General features: G+C 34.9%; 1 protein-coding gene across 14 annotated transcripts in view; it reads left to right on the top strand.

Annotated features, from left to right (window-relative positions):
* Positions 1–20534, top strand: part of UBE2D3 (ubiquitin conjugating enzyme E2 D3) — a 30943-nt gene extending 10409 nt beyond the window's left edge. For 7 of the 14 annotated variants that reach the window (XM_035709641.2, XM_049104937.1, XM_035709640.2 and 4 more), the window contains 7 exons: positions 5931–5994; positions 6081–6112; positions 13553–13630; positions 14972–15077; positions 16926–17019; positions 17451–17500; positions 19042–19146. In XM_035709641.2, coding sequence (XP_035565534.1) covers positions 5931–5994; positions 6081–6112; positions 13553–13630; positions 14972–15077; positions 16926–17019; positions 17451–17499 — 423 coding nt within the window. In that variant the 3' untranslated portion in view covers position 17500; positions 19042–19146. Of the gene's footprint in view, positions 1–5930; positions 5995–6060; positions 6113–13552; positions 13631–14971; positions 15078–16925; positions 17020–17450; positions 17501–19041 lie in introns of those variants that run through there. The other 7 variants (XM_025423022.3, XM_035709645.2, XM_025423048.3 and 4 more) reach the window with 2 other exon arrangements.
* The last annotated feature ends 343 nt before the right edge of the window (positions 20535–20877 follow it).

Here is a 20877-nt window from a genome sequence, read left to right as displayed (position 1 = left end):
ACACACTATGGCAAAGAAATGTCTAACTTTGGTGAGGTTTTTGGTGTTTGTTTTTTTATGTCCTTGTATGCCCTTGGTCCGTTTTAAAGTGTCAACATGAGTGGAGACATTAGCAACTCCTAGTGTGTGACAGCCTCCCTGCCAACCTCTATGCTATTTTAGTGGTCTTAATAGTTGGCTGAGAGCCCACCTTAGTAATCCTCTTCTTGGGGAAAGGAGTGGTTAACAGTATGAAGACGTTACAGGTGCTGTATGTGAGCTGTTCTCTTTGGTCCTTGGCTGTGGTCCTCTCTACTATGAAGCAAAGAGCTAACTTTTTCAGTTCTTTGTATAATTTTGCAAATTGTTTTTGTCCCTAAAGCATGTGAAACTTTTAGGATCTAAAGCATAAGGTTAAAACCAAAGACAATTTTGAAAAATTTTTGAGTAGGGGCTTCATTGAAAATTGATCTTCAGTCCAGTAAATACAGTTTCCTCCTGGAATGGAACCGATAATTATTTTCTCAGTGGCTTTAATTTAAAGGCTAGGTAATGCTAGGTTCACACTGATTGTAGAGGAACTGATCCTTAGGAAACCTGTATTCCATATCATTCATTCTGGGGCATTTATTCCTTGAGTATAATGGAGAGTTGGGTTGGTACAGTTGAAATTTTTTTCTTCAGTTTGCCAAATACTGTATCAAGATCACCCTTTTGAAAAAGCAGCCATTTTGAAATCTATTCCTAGACCTCTAATTTTCAAGCATCTGGTAGATAAACTACTTTGTTTTCTGACCCATCCTTAAAGCTTAGTATGTCCTACACTTGAATGCAATCTTTCCTCTAGTAGGGGGCTCTGACATAAATAGAAATAAGGCCTGTTTCCCTAAGATTGTTGAAAGGGTAAAATGCTTGGTATTTAAGATCCTTTTTTCATTCTCCATGACTTAGTTCTCATGTTCTTCTCTTACCTGAACTACTGCTGTAGTTCCTAATGTTATCTACTTCTCTGTTGTTTGTATTAGGAATTTCTACAATATGGGGTTGAGTGAGTGATAGCCCCACAAATTAAAATTTTGGGTAGCATAACGTGTATTTTAGGAGATAGAAAGCACTTAGAGTCTTAGAAGTCCTAGTCACAAATAGCATTAAGAGCCAATGCTCTGAATGATACATAACAGAGATACAGACCTAGGTTTATATATATAGATCGTTTTTACATCGCTTAAAATTTGAGGCCCTACAAAACAATGCTATATGTGAAAAGGTACAGATCTAGTTGCACATAAAAATATGGAGAAATAGTGGAAGCCAAATTTGGGCTAATCTGTTAGCTCCTGTGGGGGAAAGGGAATGGAATTTGGGGAGTATGTGAGCTATCTTCAATTATATCCACAAGTTTTGTTTTGTTGTTTAATATGAAGAAAGTGTAAAAATGCTAACCTTTACTTAACTGACAGGCTGGGTACATAGACTCATGGGTACTTCTACGATATCACCTAATAATTTAAAAAATTAAAAGAATCTCTTCTAGTGTACTATTGCCAATACATCTTAAAAAATAATAAAAACCAAATATGATGTCTTATTCCTGCTTAAAAACTATCCATGGTTCAGGGTGCCTGGGTAGCTCAGTTGGTTGAGCATCTTCTCTTGGTTTCAGCTTAGGTCTTTATCTCATGGGTCCTTAGACTGAGCCCCAAATAGGGACTACCTGCTAAGTGTGGAGTCTGCTTGAATTCCCCACCCCCCCCCTGCACACGTACTCTCCCAAACGAGTGGGTAGATCTTCAATTAAAAAAAAAAAAAAGGGATCCCTGGGTGGCGCAGCGGTTTGGCGCCTGCCTTTGGCCCAGGGCACGATCCTGGAGACCCGGGATCGAATCCCACGTCGGGCTCCCGGTGCATGGAGCCTGCTTCTCCCTCTGCCTGTGTCTCTGCCTCTCTCTCTCTCTCTCTCTGTGACTATCATAAATAAATAAAAAAAATAAATTAAAAAAAAAAAAAAAACCACTATCGGTGGTTGACATTGCCTTTGGGATACTCTTGGACATACTCAAAGCTCATGAAAGATCCAGTCGTGGTTAACGATTTCTGGCCACATGTGCTACTTCCTTACTTGTATACCCTGTTGTGTTTCTGGTATGCCAGACTATAAGCAAATGTTTATAGCCTGTATTTTACACTTTTTGAATGAGTTTCTGTTTGGAATGCTTAGCCCTCCATCAAGACCTAGCTCAGTTGTCACTGTTTTTAAACACAGGCAAGGTTAGTGGGTACCTTTTTAGGATTCACAAAGCATGTGAATGCTTTTATTTTAAGCATGTTAAGCTGCTAAAGTGTGGTTTGGTTTTTTTTGTTGTTTTTGCATTGTGCCTACTTTATTTTATATTGAGTCTTTTGGGGAATGCATTCATGTTTTATCTTGGTATATTCAAACCTAACATGCTTGATGCCAGAAATGCAGTCTTGCGAATGAATGTTTTGATGGTGAAACTTGAATAGCAGATATTACACTTTTCATTTTAGAAATGGATTTAAATTAACGTCTAGTTTCTGATTAGATTAAAAGTTGTTAGACAAGACACATGACTGCGCCTTCTAGCTTAATTTTAAGACTGCTTCATTTAGATTTCTTTCTTAAAATACATGACTTGAGCATTACATTGTGCTTTAGGTGGGATAAAGTCTATATGGGTGCCAGTAGTAGCTCTACTTAGAATGGGTCTCTTCACTCTTCCGTTTTTTTCCCCCCTTTGGATTTATTAGAAGGAAACTGGAGTGGTTAACGATCAAAGGAAATAGCTTTAGGAACCCCAGAGCAAGCTACAACCTCAGGGACTAAAATTGCATGTGTATATGCCAAGTCAGCCCTTATTATCTCTGCTGCCCAATGTGGTCTCTTTTTCTTTGGATTCACCATGTAATTTCAAGGCACATGCCTGCCAACAGCTCTTGGTCACATCTTTACAGCTTCTGATTTAGAGAAAGAAGTGTTCCAGCTTCAATTTGAAAAACCAGGCAGAGATGGGTGGACTTGATTAGGTCAGGTCCTGGTTTAGGGTTACTTTCCAACCCTTTGAGCTAATTACAGGCTGAAGGAACAAAATTCTGCGATTAGTCCTCTGTCTGAGTAATGGGTGATTAGCAGCCACCATTAACTAAACACTACAATCACATGTTTGGAGTAAGGGAAAGCATTTTCATGAAAGAGTAAGATGGTTTATTGAGTAGACAAAATGTCCTATATAGAAGTGTCTAGGATGACTTGTGACTATGCTCTCTCATATTTTTCCTCGCTAAGTCACTCTATAATCTCATTTGCTTATGCTACGAGCATAATAATGTCATGAGAATTACTTGTTATGTTAAAGGTGAATGCTGGTACATGATTCAGAAGACGTGTTTTTTGTTTTTTAAAGATTTTACTTATTCATGAGAAAGAGAGGCAGAGGGAGAAGCAGGCTTCCTTTGGGGAGCTGGATGTGGGACTTAATCCTGGAACTCCGGGATCACGCCCTGAGCCAAAGGCAGATGCTCAACCGCTGAACCACCCAGACATCCCAAGACCTATTTTTGATCCTTAAAATAACTTGTCATTTTTTTTCAACGTTGCATTTAAAGTAGATTTTAGTACATAAGGTAATTGGCCTAATTTTAGATCTTTGATTATTACTTCAGAGGTGTCTTGTTCATGGAGAACTTGGAAAATAAGACATTTATAAATTATTTGAGACCAAGATCCTAAAATTATTGGGGGGAAGAGCTGAAATTAGACCTTCACTCTGGAGTAATAATGCCAGCACATAAAGGTTTTAATGATTTATAAATACTGTGCCTGAAAACTTTTCTTCTATAAGAAATCATTTCTTAGATTCTTCATAATTAAAACGTGTGATTTTCAAACAGGATATTATGTATTCTAGATCAACTTTAGAGATGCCTACAGTTGTATTTATAATGAAGTTGTTTCAAGGTCACTTGGCTATTTTGTTAGATCAACCATCATTGGATTGGTTTTTATTTAAAAATAACGGCTAGATTTTTTTTTTTTCCCCCTCGGGCATTTCAAACAAGTAACATAATTTGGGGTAGATCACTGTAAGAAACTAAGAGGTAAATATCTGGAAAAAGAGGGAGGGGATAGTTTGAAACAGGTAAGTTTTTAACCTTAAAATAGGCCTTTTTTTGAACCCTATGTTCCTGAAGGAAAGAGGGAATTAGACTGAATAAGTTAGCTTTTGGTATCGTTTCTTGGTTGGCCAGTTAAACAAAAGAATTTGTAAAAAAAAAAAAAAAAAATTTTGTTGTATAAGCTTTGGGACATGGGAGATTCTCTGTTCATTTTAGTTACAATTCTTTTAGATTACCTGATTCTTACCTTCAGTAAAATTTTTATACCTTGAGATGGTTTCAAAGTAGATTTCCATCATAACAAAAGTGGCTGATTATGAGATGTAAATAAATATCATACGAAAACTCATCTGGTCTATCTGTGACAAAGTAATTTGCTTGATAATGGCTAGTTGATTAATTCAAGTTGCAAGTACATTTCTTTTTTCTTTTTTTTTTTTTTTTTTTTTACATTTCTATTTTCAAAGAAGTATAGTTTCCAAAAAATTACTGGTTCAAAATTATTTGATACACAGGTGTTCATTTCTGCTTTTATTTTTAAGCTAAAACCATACATAGTTTCTTTTAAGCAGTTGTTTTTAACTTTCAGTCAAGAGTTTCTGTAATTCCTACTGGTGAGGATCAACGGTGAATTGGAATAAATTTTCTCCCATTTTTTAAATATGTTGAACATTTGAAGGTATATATTTACAAAGACCAGCATAAATGATCTGATACTCCATTATCCTAAGGTTGTGAATCCTGTATCTCTGGATGCTTTGATAATCTTAAAAGCAGATATGGTATGAGTTTCAGATGCAAGTTAATAGGGTTTATCAGAACAATCCCCCCTCCACACCCCAGTTTTATTGAAATAAAATTGACCTGTAACATTTTTTGGCTTAGATACACCACATAATATTTTGATATATGTATTTTGTGAAATGATTACCACAGGACAGTTCTTCTGCATTGTTTGTTTCTTAATGGGATGAATCTAGATTGAGCATTCCTAAAACATTAGCTATTTCCTGAAGTGCATTTCAATCATATGGTAGAGGCAAGTTTTTGCTCTGGTTGTCTTCCTGCAGTATCTTGTATTTCCACCTTTTTCTTAGAAACCCACTATTACCTCATGGTTCTGTAAATCCCTATAGAGATTTATATATAGGCATATATATAGATGCAGTTACATCATCTTTAAAAACGTAAGGAAACAGTTCTTATTACATTATCCATATTATGTACAGGTCATGGAAGAGCTAAGAATATATTTGTAAATAAAAGGTAATATGTAATTTTGGAAACTGCCTGTTTTACTAAGAGCAAACATCAGGCACTTTCAGAGTTGTAATTTTACTGAGCATTGTATAAAAGACATGGTTGTGTTGCAGGAATAAGATCAAACCAAAAAGGATACTTACCTCACCCCATGAGAGATTTTTCAAGTGGAAAGTGAGGTCTGTGCATAGTGTGGTTCAGAAATAACAGGATTTAAGATAGTAAAAACAAGGGCCTCTGAGATGTCCAGAAAGTTCAGCAAACAACATGAATGTTGAAAATTGCCTTGTCTAAGTTCTTAGGCCATGAAAGTATCTGATAAGAGTTTTTTTGTTTTGGACAGCTTTTATTGGTATAACAAATTTTTATATCTATGCCTACTAATGTCCCAGGATCTGGACCATAGTTACTTAGGTTTTCTCTCTTTTATTAGAATGTATTGATGTGAACTCTGTATGTTCCTTAAAGGATGGAGTGAAAATAAACAGTTGACCCTCTGCTTGCTTGTGTTTTTTTTATTATGGTTACATAACCCATGATTTTCTGTTTTGATCTAGGAACTTAGTGATTTGGCCCGTGACCCTCCAGCACAATGTTCTGCAGGTCCAGTTGGGGATGATAGTAAGTAACTCTCAAGTTGATTTTAACAGCTAATTTCAAACAATCTTGTCCATTTTTAGATAACAGTTGTTTTGTTTGTTTCCTAGTGTTTCATTGGCAAGCCACAATTATGGGACCTGTAAGTATTAAGAATCAAAATTTTTTGCTTTTAATTAAAAATTCAGTATTGACCTAGTTGTATTTCACTTACGTGTCTTACATTTATTACATTGTAGTACCATTTTGGAATTGCCATGGTTGTACTGCTTTTGAAAGGCACAATAACTTAATGAATTAGTCATTTGTTAACATTTGCTGTGTGTCCCTGATTTCAGGTTCTAGAATATAACATTTCTGACCTATCAAAATGTTTTTTTCACTTTATACTAGTTTTCTTTTATAGTAATGTTGTAAAACATTGTCACAGAGCTTCTTTTATAGAGCCAATTAACTTACTAACTCTTCCATGGTGTTACTCAAAGATCTTATTCTTGTTGCTGCCGAAAATCTAAGTTTTTGTTGTATTACTTTGATACTTGATTCTCTATAGAACTTTAGTTTTTTGCAAAACTTGAATATTTTTAGGTAGAAAGTGATATTTTGAATACAGCAAAATTCCTTTCTATCCTGGGTAGATAAGAAACTGTATATGCTGGATAATTGAATATTCAGAATTATGGATACCATCTAAGAATTTCACAGAATTAGAACGCAGTAAAACAACCTGGGGTAAGACTGTATCTTGCACAATACTTAATGTTTTTTGATTTGGAAGGCACTTGAGGATTTCTATTCTAAATTATATGTATGTCTTAATCTGCCCCCTTCCCTTTTGGTGGTTTAATCTCAACATGTGTCAATAATGTACTTGGTGAGATAATGGTCAATAATGGATGTCTATCATTCTAAATGGAGAAATGATCTTGGAAAAGTTAGCCAGTTAATGAGTTGGATCAATAAGTATTTATTTCGTAGTTCAGATTTTGATAACTAATCTTTTTTTCTATCTTAGTGTGATTACCCCACTGTGTTGTCAGCCATTAAGGATAGATATGATCCCTCTCATTCTTTAGGGAACTTAAAAATCTACTGGGAAATACAGGCAATTAAAACAGTGATAAAGTGGGAAGTAAGTGATACATGAATGAAGCACTTAGTAGGAGAAATTTTATGGGAAATCATAGCAGGGATGAGTTAGAGTAATTATGAAATGTTAGGACCTAAAGGTAAGGAGATTGTGAATCCAGTTAAGTTAAACTTGGTGATGGTGGTAGAGTGGGGTGATATTTAGCTGTGGTAAATTTTATTTTGCTTTAAAAATGCTTCCTTTTATTATTGGGTAGCAAAATTGTTACTTCTTTTAAATGCACATAGTTAGTGTGGCTTTTACCCAGTTTGGTCCCCAGAACATTCTAAAAGTTGGCAGTCTTCACATAAAAACCTCTACCAGGCCTTCATTGCACTGCATTAATGGCTTGGGGTGGAGTAGCAACTACCTCCCTTTTTTATATGGAGTCTGTGTCTCATAGTATTCCTATCAACTTAATTTTGCCTACCTAGTTTCTGTAGGCACTTAGATTTATAGTTTTTAGAATTTTCTCATAGATTACCAATTTTCAAAGCAGAGTACTCAGTAAAATACCTTAGTATTTCTACCAAGTAAAAGCTCATCTTCGATCCAGAGGGTGCTTTCAAGATGGCCTTATTTATAAAAAATTAGTTGTCGGTGTTAAGCACTAAAGAGTTGGTAATCAAGATTTCTAATTGGGCATAATAAACCAACTCTTTGAAACCAGTGTGATGTTTTCCTGCTGGACTTTGAGACTTCACGGTTTTTTTGAACTGTCTTTTCAAAAGGTAAGGAATATACTTACAGTAAATGAAAGTGAAGTATAAGTAAGTAGTTTATGCTAGCAATTTTCCTGAGAATAAAAAGGAGATTGCTTATCCTGACCTTTTTGTAACTGTTTACTTAGTTTGCTTTTATTTTCAGAAAACATTTTTCACTTGTTTTATACCTATTTCAGATTATAGCTATTCCTTGTAAATTTTTTTAGCAACTGTGAATGACCGTTTTCTGCTTTTAAAAACAAATACTTGATTATCAGAACTACTTAAATATTCTGATTAACAAAAGCAAAAACTATTTAAGTAAGCACCTGTTTAGATGTGAACTTGCAAGTAGTTAACAATTACCCTTACTTATAGAGTCATCAATGAAATACCTCATATTCTTATTTTGGCTTTTGATCGCATTTTTATGATAAAATATCACAGTTCAATTAGATAAATAATTGCTTTATTTTGTTAGTAAGTGACATGCAGATAAATGAGCTAAAACATAGGGCCATTGGTGGTATAACAACACATATATTTGCACATTTGCTGAAAGAATAAATGGTTACAAACGTACTTTTGCTTTGGAGTACTTCTTCTAGGTCAGTAAAAGTGATTGGTAGTGCCACATAAGTAAAGGTTCCTGACTAAGAAATGGAGCATCTAATTTGTTTTAATACAGAGTTAACTATTGAATTTAGTGTACTGTAGTCTGGAAATACTCTTAATCATTAAGTTTATGAGGCAGAAATGCTTCTTTCTAATAACTATTTGAACTGACTTATTCTTTCTGAAGGTAGGATACTTTGGAAGCACAAATACTAAACTAAACCTTTGAAGGAATTGATAGCATTGCTGGTTATGTGGTTTTTAAGCTTTGGTTTTTATGATTTTGTTTTTTTGTATTAAGGGCAGTTCCCATTAACGATGCAATTAGAAATTAACTCCTTACCTGATATTTATACACTTGATTTTTCTTCAGTTGGAGATGGAGCTAGCAGGAAAATATTTTGAAATTATTAGGAGAACCACACTGATACTATGATACAGCCATAGTAGAAAGTACCATTTTGAGGGTAATACAATGTAACCTTAGGCCTTGGTCTGAGCAGAATCAGCTGCAAAAACCATCTGAAGTCAACTAACTGGTTCATAGGTATTGTCTTATTGGTCCATTAAGGGTTATTTTTTCAACTAATTTTAAATGTATTGTCAGTTCCTATAAAGGCTAATGATCCGTGAAAACTCTTCCCTTATTTTTTTTTTTTAATTTTTATTTATTTATGATAGTCACACAGAGAGAGAGAGACAGAGACAGAGAGAGGCAGAGATACAGGCAGAGAGAGAAGCAGGCTCTGTGCACTGGGAGCCTGACGTGGGATCCGATCCCGGGTCTCCAGGATCGCACCCTGGGCCAAAGGCAGGCGGTAAACCGCTGCGCCACCCAGGGATCCCAAACTCTTCCCTTTTTAAGGAACTTTGTAGTCTAGAGGAAGAGGGAAATAAAAGTAAATAAGTTACAAGCATGTTGAATAGTATAACTGTGCACGGAAAGGTATAAAAGAAGGACAACAGGATTTTGAACTAAAGGAAAGGCAGTATTATCTTTTTTAAGGACATGTAAGCTTGAGATGGATCCTACAGTATAGGTAGGGTCCTAGAGATGAAGAAGATAAGGATGCAGATAAGAATATTTCAAGTTAGAAGAAAGAAATAATAGAAAAAAGAGGTGTGAAATATTTTAAGTGCAGTAAAGAGAACATATACAGGAGACGAGGTGGAAGATGAGACCAACTGTATTTAGTGGGAAAGAGATCATAAAGCACCTTGTGTCCTTAGGAGTTTGCAGTTTATCTTGAAAGCTGTACTAGATTTCAAGCAGGGGTGTAACTTGTATTTTACGACAATTTCAGCATTGGGGCAGGGGATAAATGAGAAGAGAAAGAGTGAAGGAAGGAATACCAGAAGTAAGACATTGCCGTAATTATAAACAAAAACTGGTAAGATCTTGAACGCAGAGTAGTGGCAGTGGGCATAAAGGAGAGGAAGGAAGCTAGCTAGTTCAAGAAACTTTAAGGGTCTTTAAGATTAATAACTACTTTGATTAATGAAGAGTTTGTGGTTTGTGTTTTGGACACAGGAAACATCCAGAAATAAATATTTATAGGCATTTGAATATATATGTCTTGGAACTAATAACTATACTAAAGAAAAATTAAAGAGTTGCCAAAATAAGTATGGGTCAGGAGATAAAAGCAGAAGATGGATCTGGGCAACTTAATGGTTGCCCTGGGGGAGGAGTACAGACACTGAGAAGGAGTGACTTTGGATTGATGGGAGTTAAAACCAGGGTGTAGAAGGTTTCTAAAGAAGAGATCTAATAAAATTCTGGATTTCTAAGATTTGGGTCAACTGACTGATCAAAGTATTCCTTTTTGCTTTATTTTGTTTGCTTTCAATTTTTTTTTTTTTTTTAAGATTTTTTATTTATTCAGGAGAGGCAGAGAGACACAGATGGAGAAGCAAGCTCCACGTAGGGAGCCCGACGTGGAACTTGATCCTGGGTCTGCAGGATCATGCCCTGGGCCGAAGGCAGTGCTAAATCACTGAGCCACCAGAGTTCTGCTTTCAATTTATAGTAAATTTGATACAGAGCCTCAATTTTTAGATATAATAGTTCGGTTACCTCAGGATTTTGTGATTTTTACCAGCTTTTCCTCTGAGTTGAAAGAATGTAGGGTTGAATTGTTCCTTCTGTATGTTCTTTTTTTGAACAAATGAAATTTGGCAAGACAACTGGGTGGCTCAGCGGTTGACCACTTGCCTTCGGTCCAGGGCGTGATCCTGGAGTCCTAGGATTGAGTCCCACATTAGGCTCCCTGCATGGAGTGGAGCCTGCTTTCTCCCTCTCTCTCTCTCTCTCTCTCATGAATGAATAAATAAATAAAATCTTTAAAAAAAAAAAAAAAAAAGGAAATTTGACTTTCCCTAAATCTTAGCATTAGGGGCCTGGTGCTTGGGTGGCTTAGTCCTATGCACATGCCTTCAGCTCAAGTCATGATCCCAGAATCCTGGGATCGAACCCCACGTTGGGCTCCATGTTCAATGAGAATTCTGCTTCTCTTCCTGCCTGTGCTCTCTTGCTCTGTCAAATGAATAAATCTTTAAAAAAAAATAAAAACTAAATCTTACCATTAGATTGCCTTTATTCAGAAGCCGTCCAATACAGCACTTGCGATTATATGAAACTTGGAATGTAAACTTAGAACTTCATGATTTGGTTTTATAAAAACTTTCACTATTTAAAATTACCCTAAACTTGTTTATTGTACATTGTACATTTTCCATATTAGTTTATTTTGTAAAAGCATATGCCATTTGAAGCATCTATTGCTAGTCATTGTAGCTGTTAACAAAGATAATGCTAATCTAATAAATTTAGATCATATTCTGTGCTTTGTTTTTTTCTGTACTTTTAATATCCTACTTTTCAGTGTTGTTTTTTGAATTAAAGTTTTTAGACAATAGGAAAAGAAAGAGCTTTGGAGTAAAAAGGACTCAGATTATACTAGTTGAATGTTTCTTTGAACTTTATCAGTAAATTGACATTTTTCCTTCAAGTTGCAGGTATCTCCTGTTCATTTTTCTTACTTGCAACATTTTATTTCATGTCTCTTTACCAGAATGTTAATTATCCCATCAAGATAAATTGTTCTCTATATCCTTTATATGTGCCTGGTCTATAGAATGAAGTTAGATTAATTCAACTGTTATTAAACTATTTTACAAAGGGCTGGGAATTAAATGAGCTATATTTTAAAGTTTCAGATCTGAAAACATTTTTACTTGGCTGATACCAGAATGGGCATTGTAAAAGGCTCATGTTAGCACTACACACATACTCTCTTGAATGTAGAGAAATGGATGTTGGTAATAACTCAGTTACTATACATTTTCAAAGACCTTGTCAGGTGGCTTCTTTGCATATCCATAGGCAGTTTTCATATTTTCTTCAACTTTAAGGTGAAAGTTTTTGACAAGGTCACTGTCCTTTGTCATCACTCTCTAATCCATGTTGACCAGTGATCTTTATAAGACCTGGATTTGGGGGCACTTGGGTGGCTTAGTTGGTTAAGCATCTGCCTTGGACTCAGTTCATGATCCCAGGGTTCTGTGACTGAGCCCTGCAACGGGCTCCCTGCTTGGCAGGGAGTCTGCTTCTCCCTCTCCCTCTCCTTCTGCCCCTTCCTCCTCTGTGTGCTGTCTCTTTCTCTCAAACTCTTTTTTAAAAAAATGTTTTTAAAAGCCCTGGTTTCAATCTTGGTTCTGTCTTCTACCACCTAAGTTTTTCCTTCAAGTCCCATTTTTATTTATAGGTAAAATGGGAACACAATTCTGTCTTTTTCCTGGTAAAATGTAAGATTCTAGCAAGTAGTGTTTTCCAAATGCTACTTCATACTAACTTTGTGTGATATTTAAGAGAGTTCTTCATACTCCAATTATAATCAACAAAGGAGGAAGAGTGGTGCTATAGCCTGAAAATTTCTATTTTTCTGTTGAAGTGGAAGAGAAAATGTTATATGTTGTTTTCCAGATCTAGTAATCCTGTGTATTGATTTGTTGTGGAAAATTCAGTATGCTTTTGAAGAAAAATATTCCATGGTTTCGGGGGTCCCTTGGGGGACACAGTTAAGCATCCAAATCTTGGTTTCAGTTCAGGTTGTGACCTCAGGGACCTGGAATTGAACCCGAAGTCAGGTTCCGTGTTCAGCAGAGTCTGTTTAAGACTCTCCCTCTGTCCTTCCCTCCTGTTCTCTCTCTCTCAGATCTTTAAAAAAAAAAAAAAATCATGGTTTTAATCTTTTTTTTTTTTTTTTTTTTTTTTTAATTAATGATAATCACAGAGAGAGAGGCAGAGACACAGGCAGAGGGAGAAGCAGGCTCCATGCACCGGGAGCCAGACGTGGGACTCGATCCCGGGTCTCCAGGATCGCGCCCTGGGCCAAAGGCAGGCGTCAAACCGCTGCGCCACCCAGGGATCCCAAAATCATGGTTTTAAATGAGAATTTTGAGAAGTTCCTGGCTGATTGGGTTGGAAAAGCTTGTGACTCAATTTTAGAATCAGGAATTTGAGTCCCATGTTGTGTGTAGACAATATTTAAAAAATAAACTTTCAAAAACTGAGAATTTTTGATGAGCTATTTGGGAATTAAACTTTTGTTAAAAACCTGTTTTGTTTCTGTTTTGCTTCTCCTGTGAAGATAGTTAAAGGTTAACCTGCAATAGCTAACATTTTGGTTTGCCAAAGTGATCATCAGAGTGGTGTGTTTTAAGTACAAAGCCCATATATGTGTATGTGGTTATCATCAGAAGAAATAAATATAAGACCTTATTTTAAAATTCAAGTTTGATATGCCATATATAGACGTTATTACAAAGTATACTTTCCTCTGTGAAAATCAAGATCTAGAACACTTGAGTTTCTGGTTAATTTTTCAATTCTTTGATGACTTACATAAAATTGGATCTAAGTAAAAGTAAGGGTTCATTGTTCTATAGTAAATTTTGATTGTGTAGTTTAGTAATACGAACTGAACTGTGGAATAATTTATACTCTTTATTGCAGTATAAACAGGTAATTTTGGTTCATGTTCGAGAAATGCTTAGGAAATAGAAATGTTACATGGGTTATTTCGCAGTGATATTTTAAATATCAGAGTTAAGCAAATTTTTCTTTTCACAGAATGACAGCCCATATCAAGGCGGTGTATTCTTTTTGACAATTCATTTTCCTACAGACTACCCCTTCAAACCACCTAAGGCAAGTATTCACCAAAATCCATTAGTATAGATGTGTGCTTTATTTCAAAGGAGTATAGTTAGAAATCAAGGTTCTACATAATTAATGCTAAATTGGGGTATCTGTAGTGAATAAGAATAATTAAGTTAAAAATATGTGTATTGAGTCACCAATACAGAATGCTGACTTTTAACCTCTAGTTAAGAGAGCAGTTAGACCTGGATTTGAACTTTGTAAATCCAGATAAGAACAGACTTATCCCTCATTGATGCAAGGTTGTGATACATTATGTGGGGAAAAAAAAAAGTTTTTCCTGTTATGCTCATATAGATTTTTCTTAACCTTTGCAATAGTAGGCTTCAGGTATTTAGTTACGTGTGTATTTGCCAATATTGCTGCAGTCTATGCTGTTTGTTGGGGTTTAGATGGGTTATTTTTCAGGGGTTTATGTTTGCATATATAACAATAAATGTAACAAAACTTAGAGTTTAATGCATGGAGGGGACTGGTTTACAGTTATTAAAAGCATATGGTCCTTGACTGTCCAGAGCAATTAACAAATCCAACCTATATGAATAACAACAGAAAAACAACATTGGGGCAGCTCCAGTGGCCCAGGGATTTAGCGCTGCCTTCGGCCCAGGGCATGATCCTGGAGACCCATTCCCACGTGTTGGGCTCCCTGCATGGAGCCTGCTTCTCCCTCTGCCTGTGTCTCTGCTTCTCATTCTTTCTGTGTCTGTCATGAATGAATGAATGAATGAATCAATCAATCAATCAATCTTTTTTAAAAAAAGAAAAACATTGGCACTTCAGCCATTTTTGCAGTCCTGTTATAGGTGCAGTATAACGGCTACTTTAAGTGAAACACTTTTGGTGATCATTCACATTTGTATTTTATGTACAGTGGAAATGCAGACTAACACACATAACTTTGTAACTTGATACCCTAAATACGTTGATCTGTAAGTTTGGTTTACATTCTGAAGTTCCTTTATTTTTTAATGTTGACTACCTTTCATGGTGTTCTTTTTGACATTATTACATGGTAAAGCCAAAGTTAACCTTCAGAATATCCCACCATATCATGATAATAAAATTTTTGCTTCAAAGTTATATTTTCTATTTTAATTAAAGGGAGCCCCTGAAATATCTTGATCAGAATATACAAACCACTTTCTGTAATTTTTAGTCTTTTTGTGTACAAATAGGTTTCAGCCTTTTGATTTTGTGTTTGTGTGACAGTATTTTAAGCCTTGCTTTAAAAGTCTTCTATTTCAGATTAGGATGCTTTTATTTTTACTTTGGAAAAATACCTAAAAGCTTTTTTTTTTTTTTTTTTTTTTTTTTAATTTATTTTAGGTTGCATTTACAACAAGAATTTATCATCCAAATATTAACAGTAATGGCAGCATTTGTCTCGATATTCTAAGATCACAGTGGTCTCCTGCTTTAACTATTTCTAAAGGTAAAATACTTTTAGAGAAAGTCTTGAGCTGCTCTCATTTTTTAATGGAGTTTTATTTTGGGGCCTACTTAACCTCCATATACCAACATTTTGGTAAGAGGTAGAGAAGAAAAAAATTATTTTTGCTCTTTCAGCCATATTGATTAAAGATGGGGGAAACATTAAAATTCAAAATGGGATATAGGCATTATTTGCAAATAATAAAGTTTCTTGAATAGATTTCAGTAGTAGTTTCCAATCCTAGGCCACTCACATCTCACTGGCTGCGTTTTATAAAATGGTATATGCAAAGTTAATAGAGCTTTTAAATCTTGGTTTCCATTCTAGGAATATTCTGATTTTGCTTTCTTGTGTGTTTATTACAGTATTTTTTAATAAGGGCCTGTTATGTGACAACTCTAATAGGTTGTCCAGTCTCCACATGAATATCCCAGATAGAATATCCCAGATAGAGTTCTTTCTCCGGTTTGAAGGACTATGGTGGTGTTACTTTTTCCCCACCCCACCCCCCAAAAATAATCCCCTACCTCAAAACTGCATAGTTGAAGGAAGTCTGCCTTCCCGTAAATTTTGATTTTTGTTGTTGACTTAGCATTCAAACAAAAAAATGAGTTTTTTTTAATGTTGCTAAAAAAACAACAACAAAAAAAAACAGACTAGTGTTTCACATATTTGTAAAACGAATCTGAAGTCTTCTGGAGAAGAAAAATCCGTTTTGGTGTATGGTGCTGTAATTTCAAGCGTGACATAATTTTAGATATTTTTCACCTTCTTGGGATACATTCTATTTCCCTTGCAACTCAAGCTCTCTTAACACCAGATACATTACAGATACTCTACAAATACAGGATCAAGAATATCTTAATACTAGATTCCAAGTTTATGATTGTTGGGAATACAGCTCAGCACTAGGTTTCTGTTAAATATGGGTTGCATTTTATATGTGTGCCCTCCTGCCTTTGGGTTTAAAATTATATTTGCTGTAATATATTATGTTACTACTATTTTATATGGTACTGTTATCTTTGAAGATTTTCATGACCAGTCTTTGTTAACACTTTTGCAGTGTGTGGCACATAACAGGCATACAAAATGAATTAGATACATGCTCTGGAATGCTTGGTATCTTCCAAGTTTATATATTAAACAGGTCAGACTAAGAACTAGAGTTGAGAAGGCTCAATTAGTAATAGAGATGGATCTCAGCATTCATTTAACTAATACTGTTATTTTATAAATTCAAGGAGACAAAACAGTGGAGCAGTTGGAATTTTTGTGTAACTCTGGAGAGCAGGGCAGAGAATGAATTTTTAAATACATCTTTATTTAAGTAATTGCTACTCCCAACATGGGATTTGCACACACAACTCCCAAGATCAGTAGTCATAGCCAAGCTCCCTGAGAGTGGATTTTTCATCAGGCCTAACATCTGAAAATAATATTGCATTAATGTTGCCTGCATATTCTTTGCTAGATTTTTCCTCCTCTCAAAGTACCAAGAAACTCCAGTTACTTAAATTCTAATACCACTTTTTAAAAAGGATAAACTAATAGAGCATCATTTGAAAAATGTCAGAACTCCTGAGTTTGTTTTTTATAGGTGGTCAGTACTAGATCCAACAAAGCTCTATTTCTAGCATTCCTTACTTATCAGGAGTTTGTCTTCTGTGAGCAAATCTCTACAGAGCTTTGTCCCATTGACATTAAGTTATAAACTAATAAAAAATCTTTTGAGGGTTGAGGCTTTTAATAGATGTTTTTAGATACATTTTTATTTATCTAAATGCCCAATGCTGGGTAACAGGCTTTTATTTTATTTATTTATTTATTTATATTTTTTTTTTGCAGTTCTTTTATCCATTTGTTCACTGCTATGTGATCCAAACCCAGATGACCCCCTAGTGCCAGAGATTGCACGGATCTATAAAACAGACAGAGATAAGTAAGTATGTAGTAGTTTAAGGAACATAAAGAGTGTGGTTTTTCTTAATGAGCTAGGCTTACACTCTGTTGTAAGTTGTGGCAATGCCAAGAAGATTTGAGGATTTATTTCTGGTAAGATAATAGTTAAGATGTACAGAAAGATACTTTTTGAAATGGGATTTTTAAAAAAATAAGTTTTCGTTTATGTGACAGTGAATAGCCCCTCTAAAATTTTATTTTTCTAACATGTTCAGGGCTTTGTCACTTACAAGTTTTTGGGAAGAAAGCAAAGTTTTCTTTACTCCAGTTATGTTTGTGAAATAAATACTGGTACTGCTATAAAAATTTGGTCTAAATTTCTCAAATATTTGAATTATCTTTATGTACGACTTCAACCATTATAACTTTGTTGTATGTTATAATTAATGCTAAGTGTACTTGTTCAATTAGGTACAATAGGTTAGCAAGAGAGTGGACAGAGAAATACGCTATGTTGTAGGGTAAGAGGATCTGCACTCTATGGTGCGCTTATTCATGGTACTGCCAGCACTTGAGTGCTGCATGCTTTAAGGCACTGTATTAACTAACAAAAAGGTAACATGGGACAGTTTTTTGAAAACTGTACATTTAACTGCTTGATCTCTGTTTAGCGTGAAAGTATACCAAGTAGTCATTATTGCTCTTGAGTATTTTTGCATGGCAAAACAGTTAAATATAGCACTAGTAAGAAATTAAAGTTTAATAAGTAGTATCTTTCTCAAATTACAATGGTATTACATTTTAAATTTGTTATGTTTTAACCTTTATACCAGTACTATATGGAATGTGATTTAGTTCAGATTTGGCCAAGAAATAATAATGTAAGGGAAAAACACATTTAATAAAGCCTCTCAGCATCTAAACTAAATGTTGATTACTGACAAGCATGCATTAATACCAGCTATATTTTGTGGCTCTCTGTATGCTAAATGAAACCTTTGTTTTAAAGTGCTGGCTTTTTGAGAGGGTGTCCTTAAATGAGGTAACCATGAATGGTAGAGAGAACTGTATGCCAAAGTTTAGAAATGTGGTCGAACCATGGTTGGTTCTTGGTTTGAAATGAAGCTAGTTAATGTTTTAGAAAGTTTAAACTGGAAATACAAATCTAAAAGTTCTCTTCCGCTCCCCTTTGATGTATATTCATTTCTTAAAGTTATCACTATATTTTTTGTTTGGTAAGTAGCCTATGTCATGGATATAATACAGGAAGAAAATGATAGTCTTTCTCAATATTAGTGATGTTCCTCAGTAATAAATAACCTTGCTTATGTGTGAATTATCTGTTGATCTTTCTAAACAGATGCCCCCATGTTATACTCCTAGTAGAGATTCCCGTTCATCAGGTCTCAAGTGAGGCTTGTTCCAGTAACCACCCTTTCTAAAAGTAACACATAAGTGTTATAATTAACACATACATACCAGTCACACCCACATCCCTCTTGAAATTTCCTTTTTTTCATCCTCCCCAGTGTCTAATCTTCTACCTGTGCTTAAATCTCAGAGGTATTTCCTGGTATTACGCAAGGCTAGTAATTTCTCAAGGTCTAGGATTCAGATTAAATTGTTTAGTTCCAGCTTTGGTGGAAATTTCTATAGGTTACAGAATGTGTGTGCTATTCTGACATAAATCCATGATGAACTGTAAAATAATTTTTTTAATGTTAAAATTTGTTAGAATGATACTAATTAGAGAATCTCTAATAGAACATTTAACTCGGTAGGGGAGAGAAAGGATCTAATTTTTGTTAGTCTCCCCAATCTCAGTGCCACTAGATTGTGTTTATTAATACTTAAACTTTCAGTGTATTAGAACATTGCATTGGAAGCATTAAGATTTCCATTTCCCACATTGCTTTGAATACCAATGCTTTTTCTCCCTGTTGGCTTAATTCTAATCATAACCATGAGAGATGACTCCATGATGAGTCTGGAGGTAAAATTGAAATATTTTTAAGTATTAAGAATTCTTTGACTTTTTAAATAACATCTTCTTTATTTACAGGTACAACAGAATATCTCGGGAATGGACTCAGAAGTATGCCATGTGATGCTACCTTAAAGTCAGAATAACCTGCATTATAGCTGGAATAAACTTTAAATTACTGTTCCTTTTTTGATTTTCTTATCCGGCTGCTCCCCTATCAGACCTCATCTTTTTTAATTTTATTTTTTGTTTACCTCCCTCCATTCATTCACATGCTCATCTGAGAAGACTTAAGTTCTTCCAGCTTTGGACAATAACTGCTTTTAGAAACTGTAAAGTAGTTACAAGAGAACAGTTGCCCAAGATTCAGAATTTTTTTAAAAATGGAGCATGTGTATTATGTGGCCAATGTCTTCACTCTAACTTGGTTATGAGACTAAAACCATTCATTCCTCACTGCTCTAACATGCTGAAGAACTCATCTGAGGGGGAGGGAGATGGATGCTCAGTTGTCACATCAAAGGAAGCAGCATTATTCTAGCATCCAGATTTTTTTTTTTTTTAAGCCTTCCACTGTTAGAGATTTGAGGTTACATGATATACTTTATGCTCATAACTGATGTGGCTGGAGAATTGGTATTGAATTTATAGCATCAGCAGAACAGAAAATGTGATGTATTTTATGCATGTCAATAAAGGAATGACCTGTTCTTGTTCTACAGAGAATGGAAATTGGAAGTCAAACACCCTTTGTATTCCAAAATAGGGTCTCAAACATTTTGTAATTCTCATTTAAATTGTTAGGAGGCTTGGAGCTATTAGTTAATCTATCTTCCAATACACTGTTTAATATAGCACTGAATAAATGATGCAAAGTTGTCAATGGATGAGTGATCAACTAATAGCTCTGCTAGTAATTGATTTATTTTTCTTCAATAAAGTTGCATAAACCAATGAGTTAGCTGCCTGAATTAATCAGTATGGGAAACAATCTTTTGTAAATGCAAAGCTGTTTTTGTATATACTGTTGGGATTTGCTTCATTGTTTGACATCAAATGATGATGTAAAGTTCAAAAGAGTGAATATTTTGCCATGTTCAGTTAAAAGTGCACAGTCTGTTACAGGTTGACACATTGATTGACCTGATTTATGCAGAATTAATAAGCTATTCGGATAGTGTAGCTTTTAGTATGCTGCACATGATACTGCAGCCCTGGAGTTCATAGATGGACTTGGGACCCAGCAGCTTTGAAACATGTATATGGAGTTTAAGAAATTTATTTACCAGGTGCAACCCCCCATCTTATTAAATTCTTTCTTCACCTTGTACACTTGACAGCTGAGAAAACCATAACATGGGAGTAATAATGAGTCAAAATTCAAAAAATAAAGTACTGTTTTGGTGTGGGAGTTGTCATGAGGCTGTGTTGAAGTGACTTACCTATGTGGGATATTGAATATCCATTGAAATGGATTTGTTCAGCCATTTACATTAATGAGCATTTAAATGCAACAGATATCATTTCAGGTTACTTAACATGAATGAATAAAAGTTAATGCTATTGGATTATTTTTTGTTTGATAAGTGCTATCTGTGCCACTAATTTAACTTCTGTAGTAACAAGGGCATTATCATTCTTCACCCTTCCTGATCCTGTTAGTTTTACTTCTTTTTTTTCTAGTTCTTTTGATTTGTCCATTGCTTTCTTAAAATCTTGTATTTGATTTCTAGCACATCTGTGACTTTTCTCCACTTACACATTTTGCACTGCTTATTACACTTAACGTGCAATCTTACTCCTTGTCTGCACACAGATGTGGAAAGCTAGATATAAAATAAATGTTAAAGCTTGATTTTTTTTTATAAACATTTTAATACGTAGTTCGGACATGGTTTATTGACTTAAGGTTTT

The sequence above is a fragment of the Canis lupus genome, chromosome 32, assembly GCF_003254725.2.
Source record: "Canis lupus dingo isolate Sandy chromosome 32, ASM325472v2, whole genome shotgun sequence".
Lineage (NCBI taxonomy): Eukaryota > Metazoa > Chordata > Mammalia > Carnivora > Canidae > Canis > Canis lupus.
The sequence above is the reverse complement of the archived record's forward strand: the minus strand, read 5'-3'. Positions and strand labels throughout refer to the sequence as shown.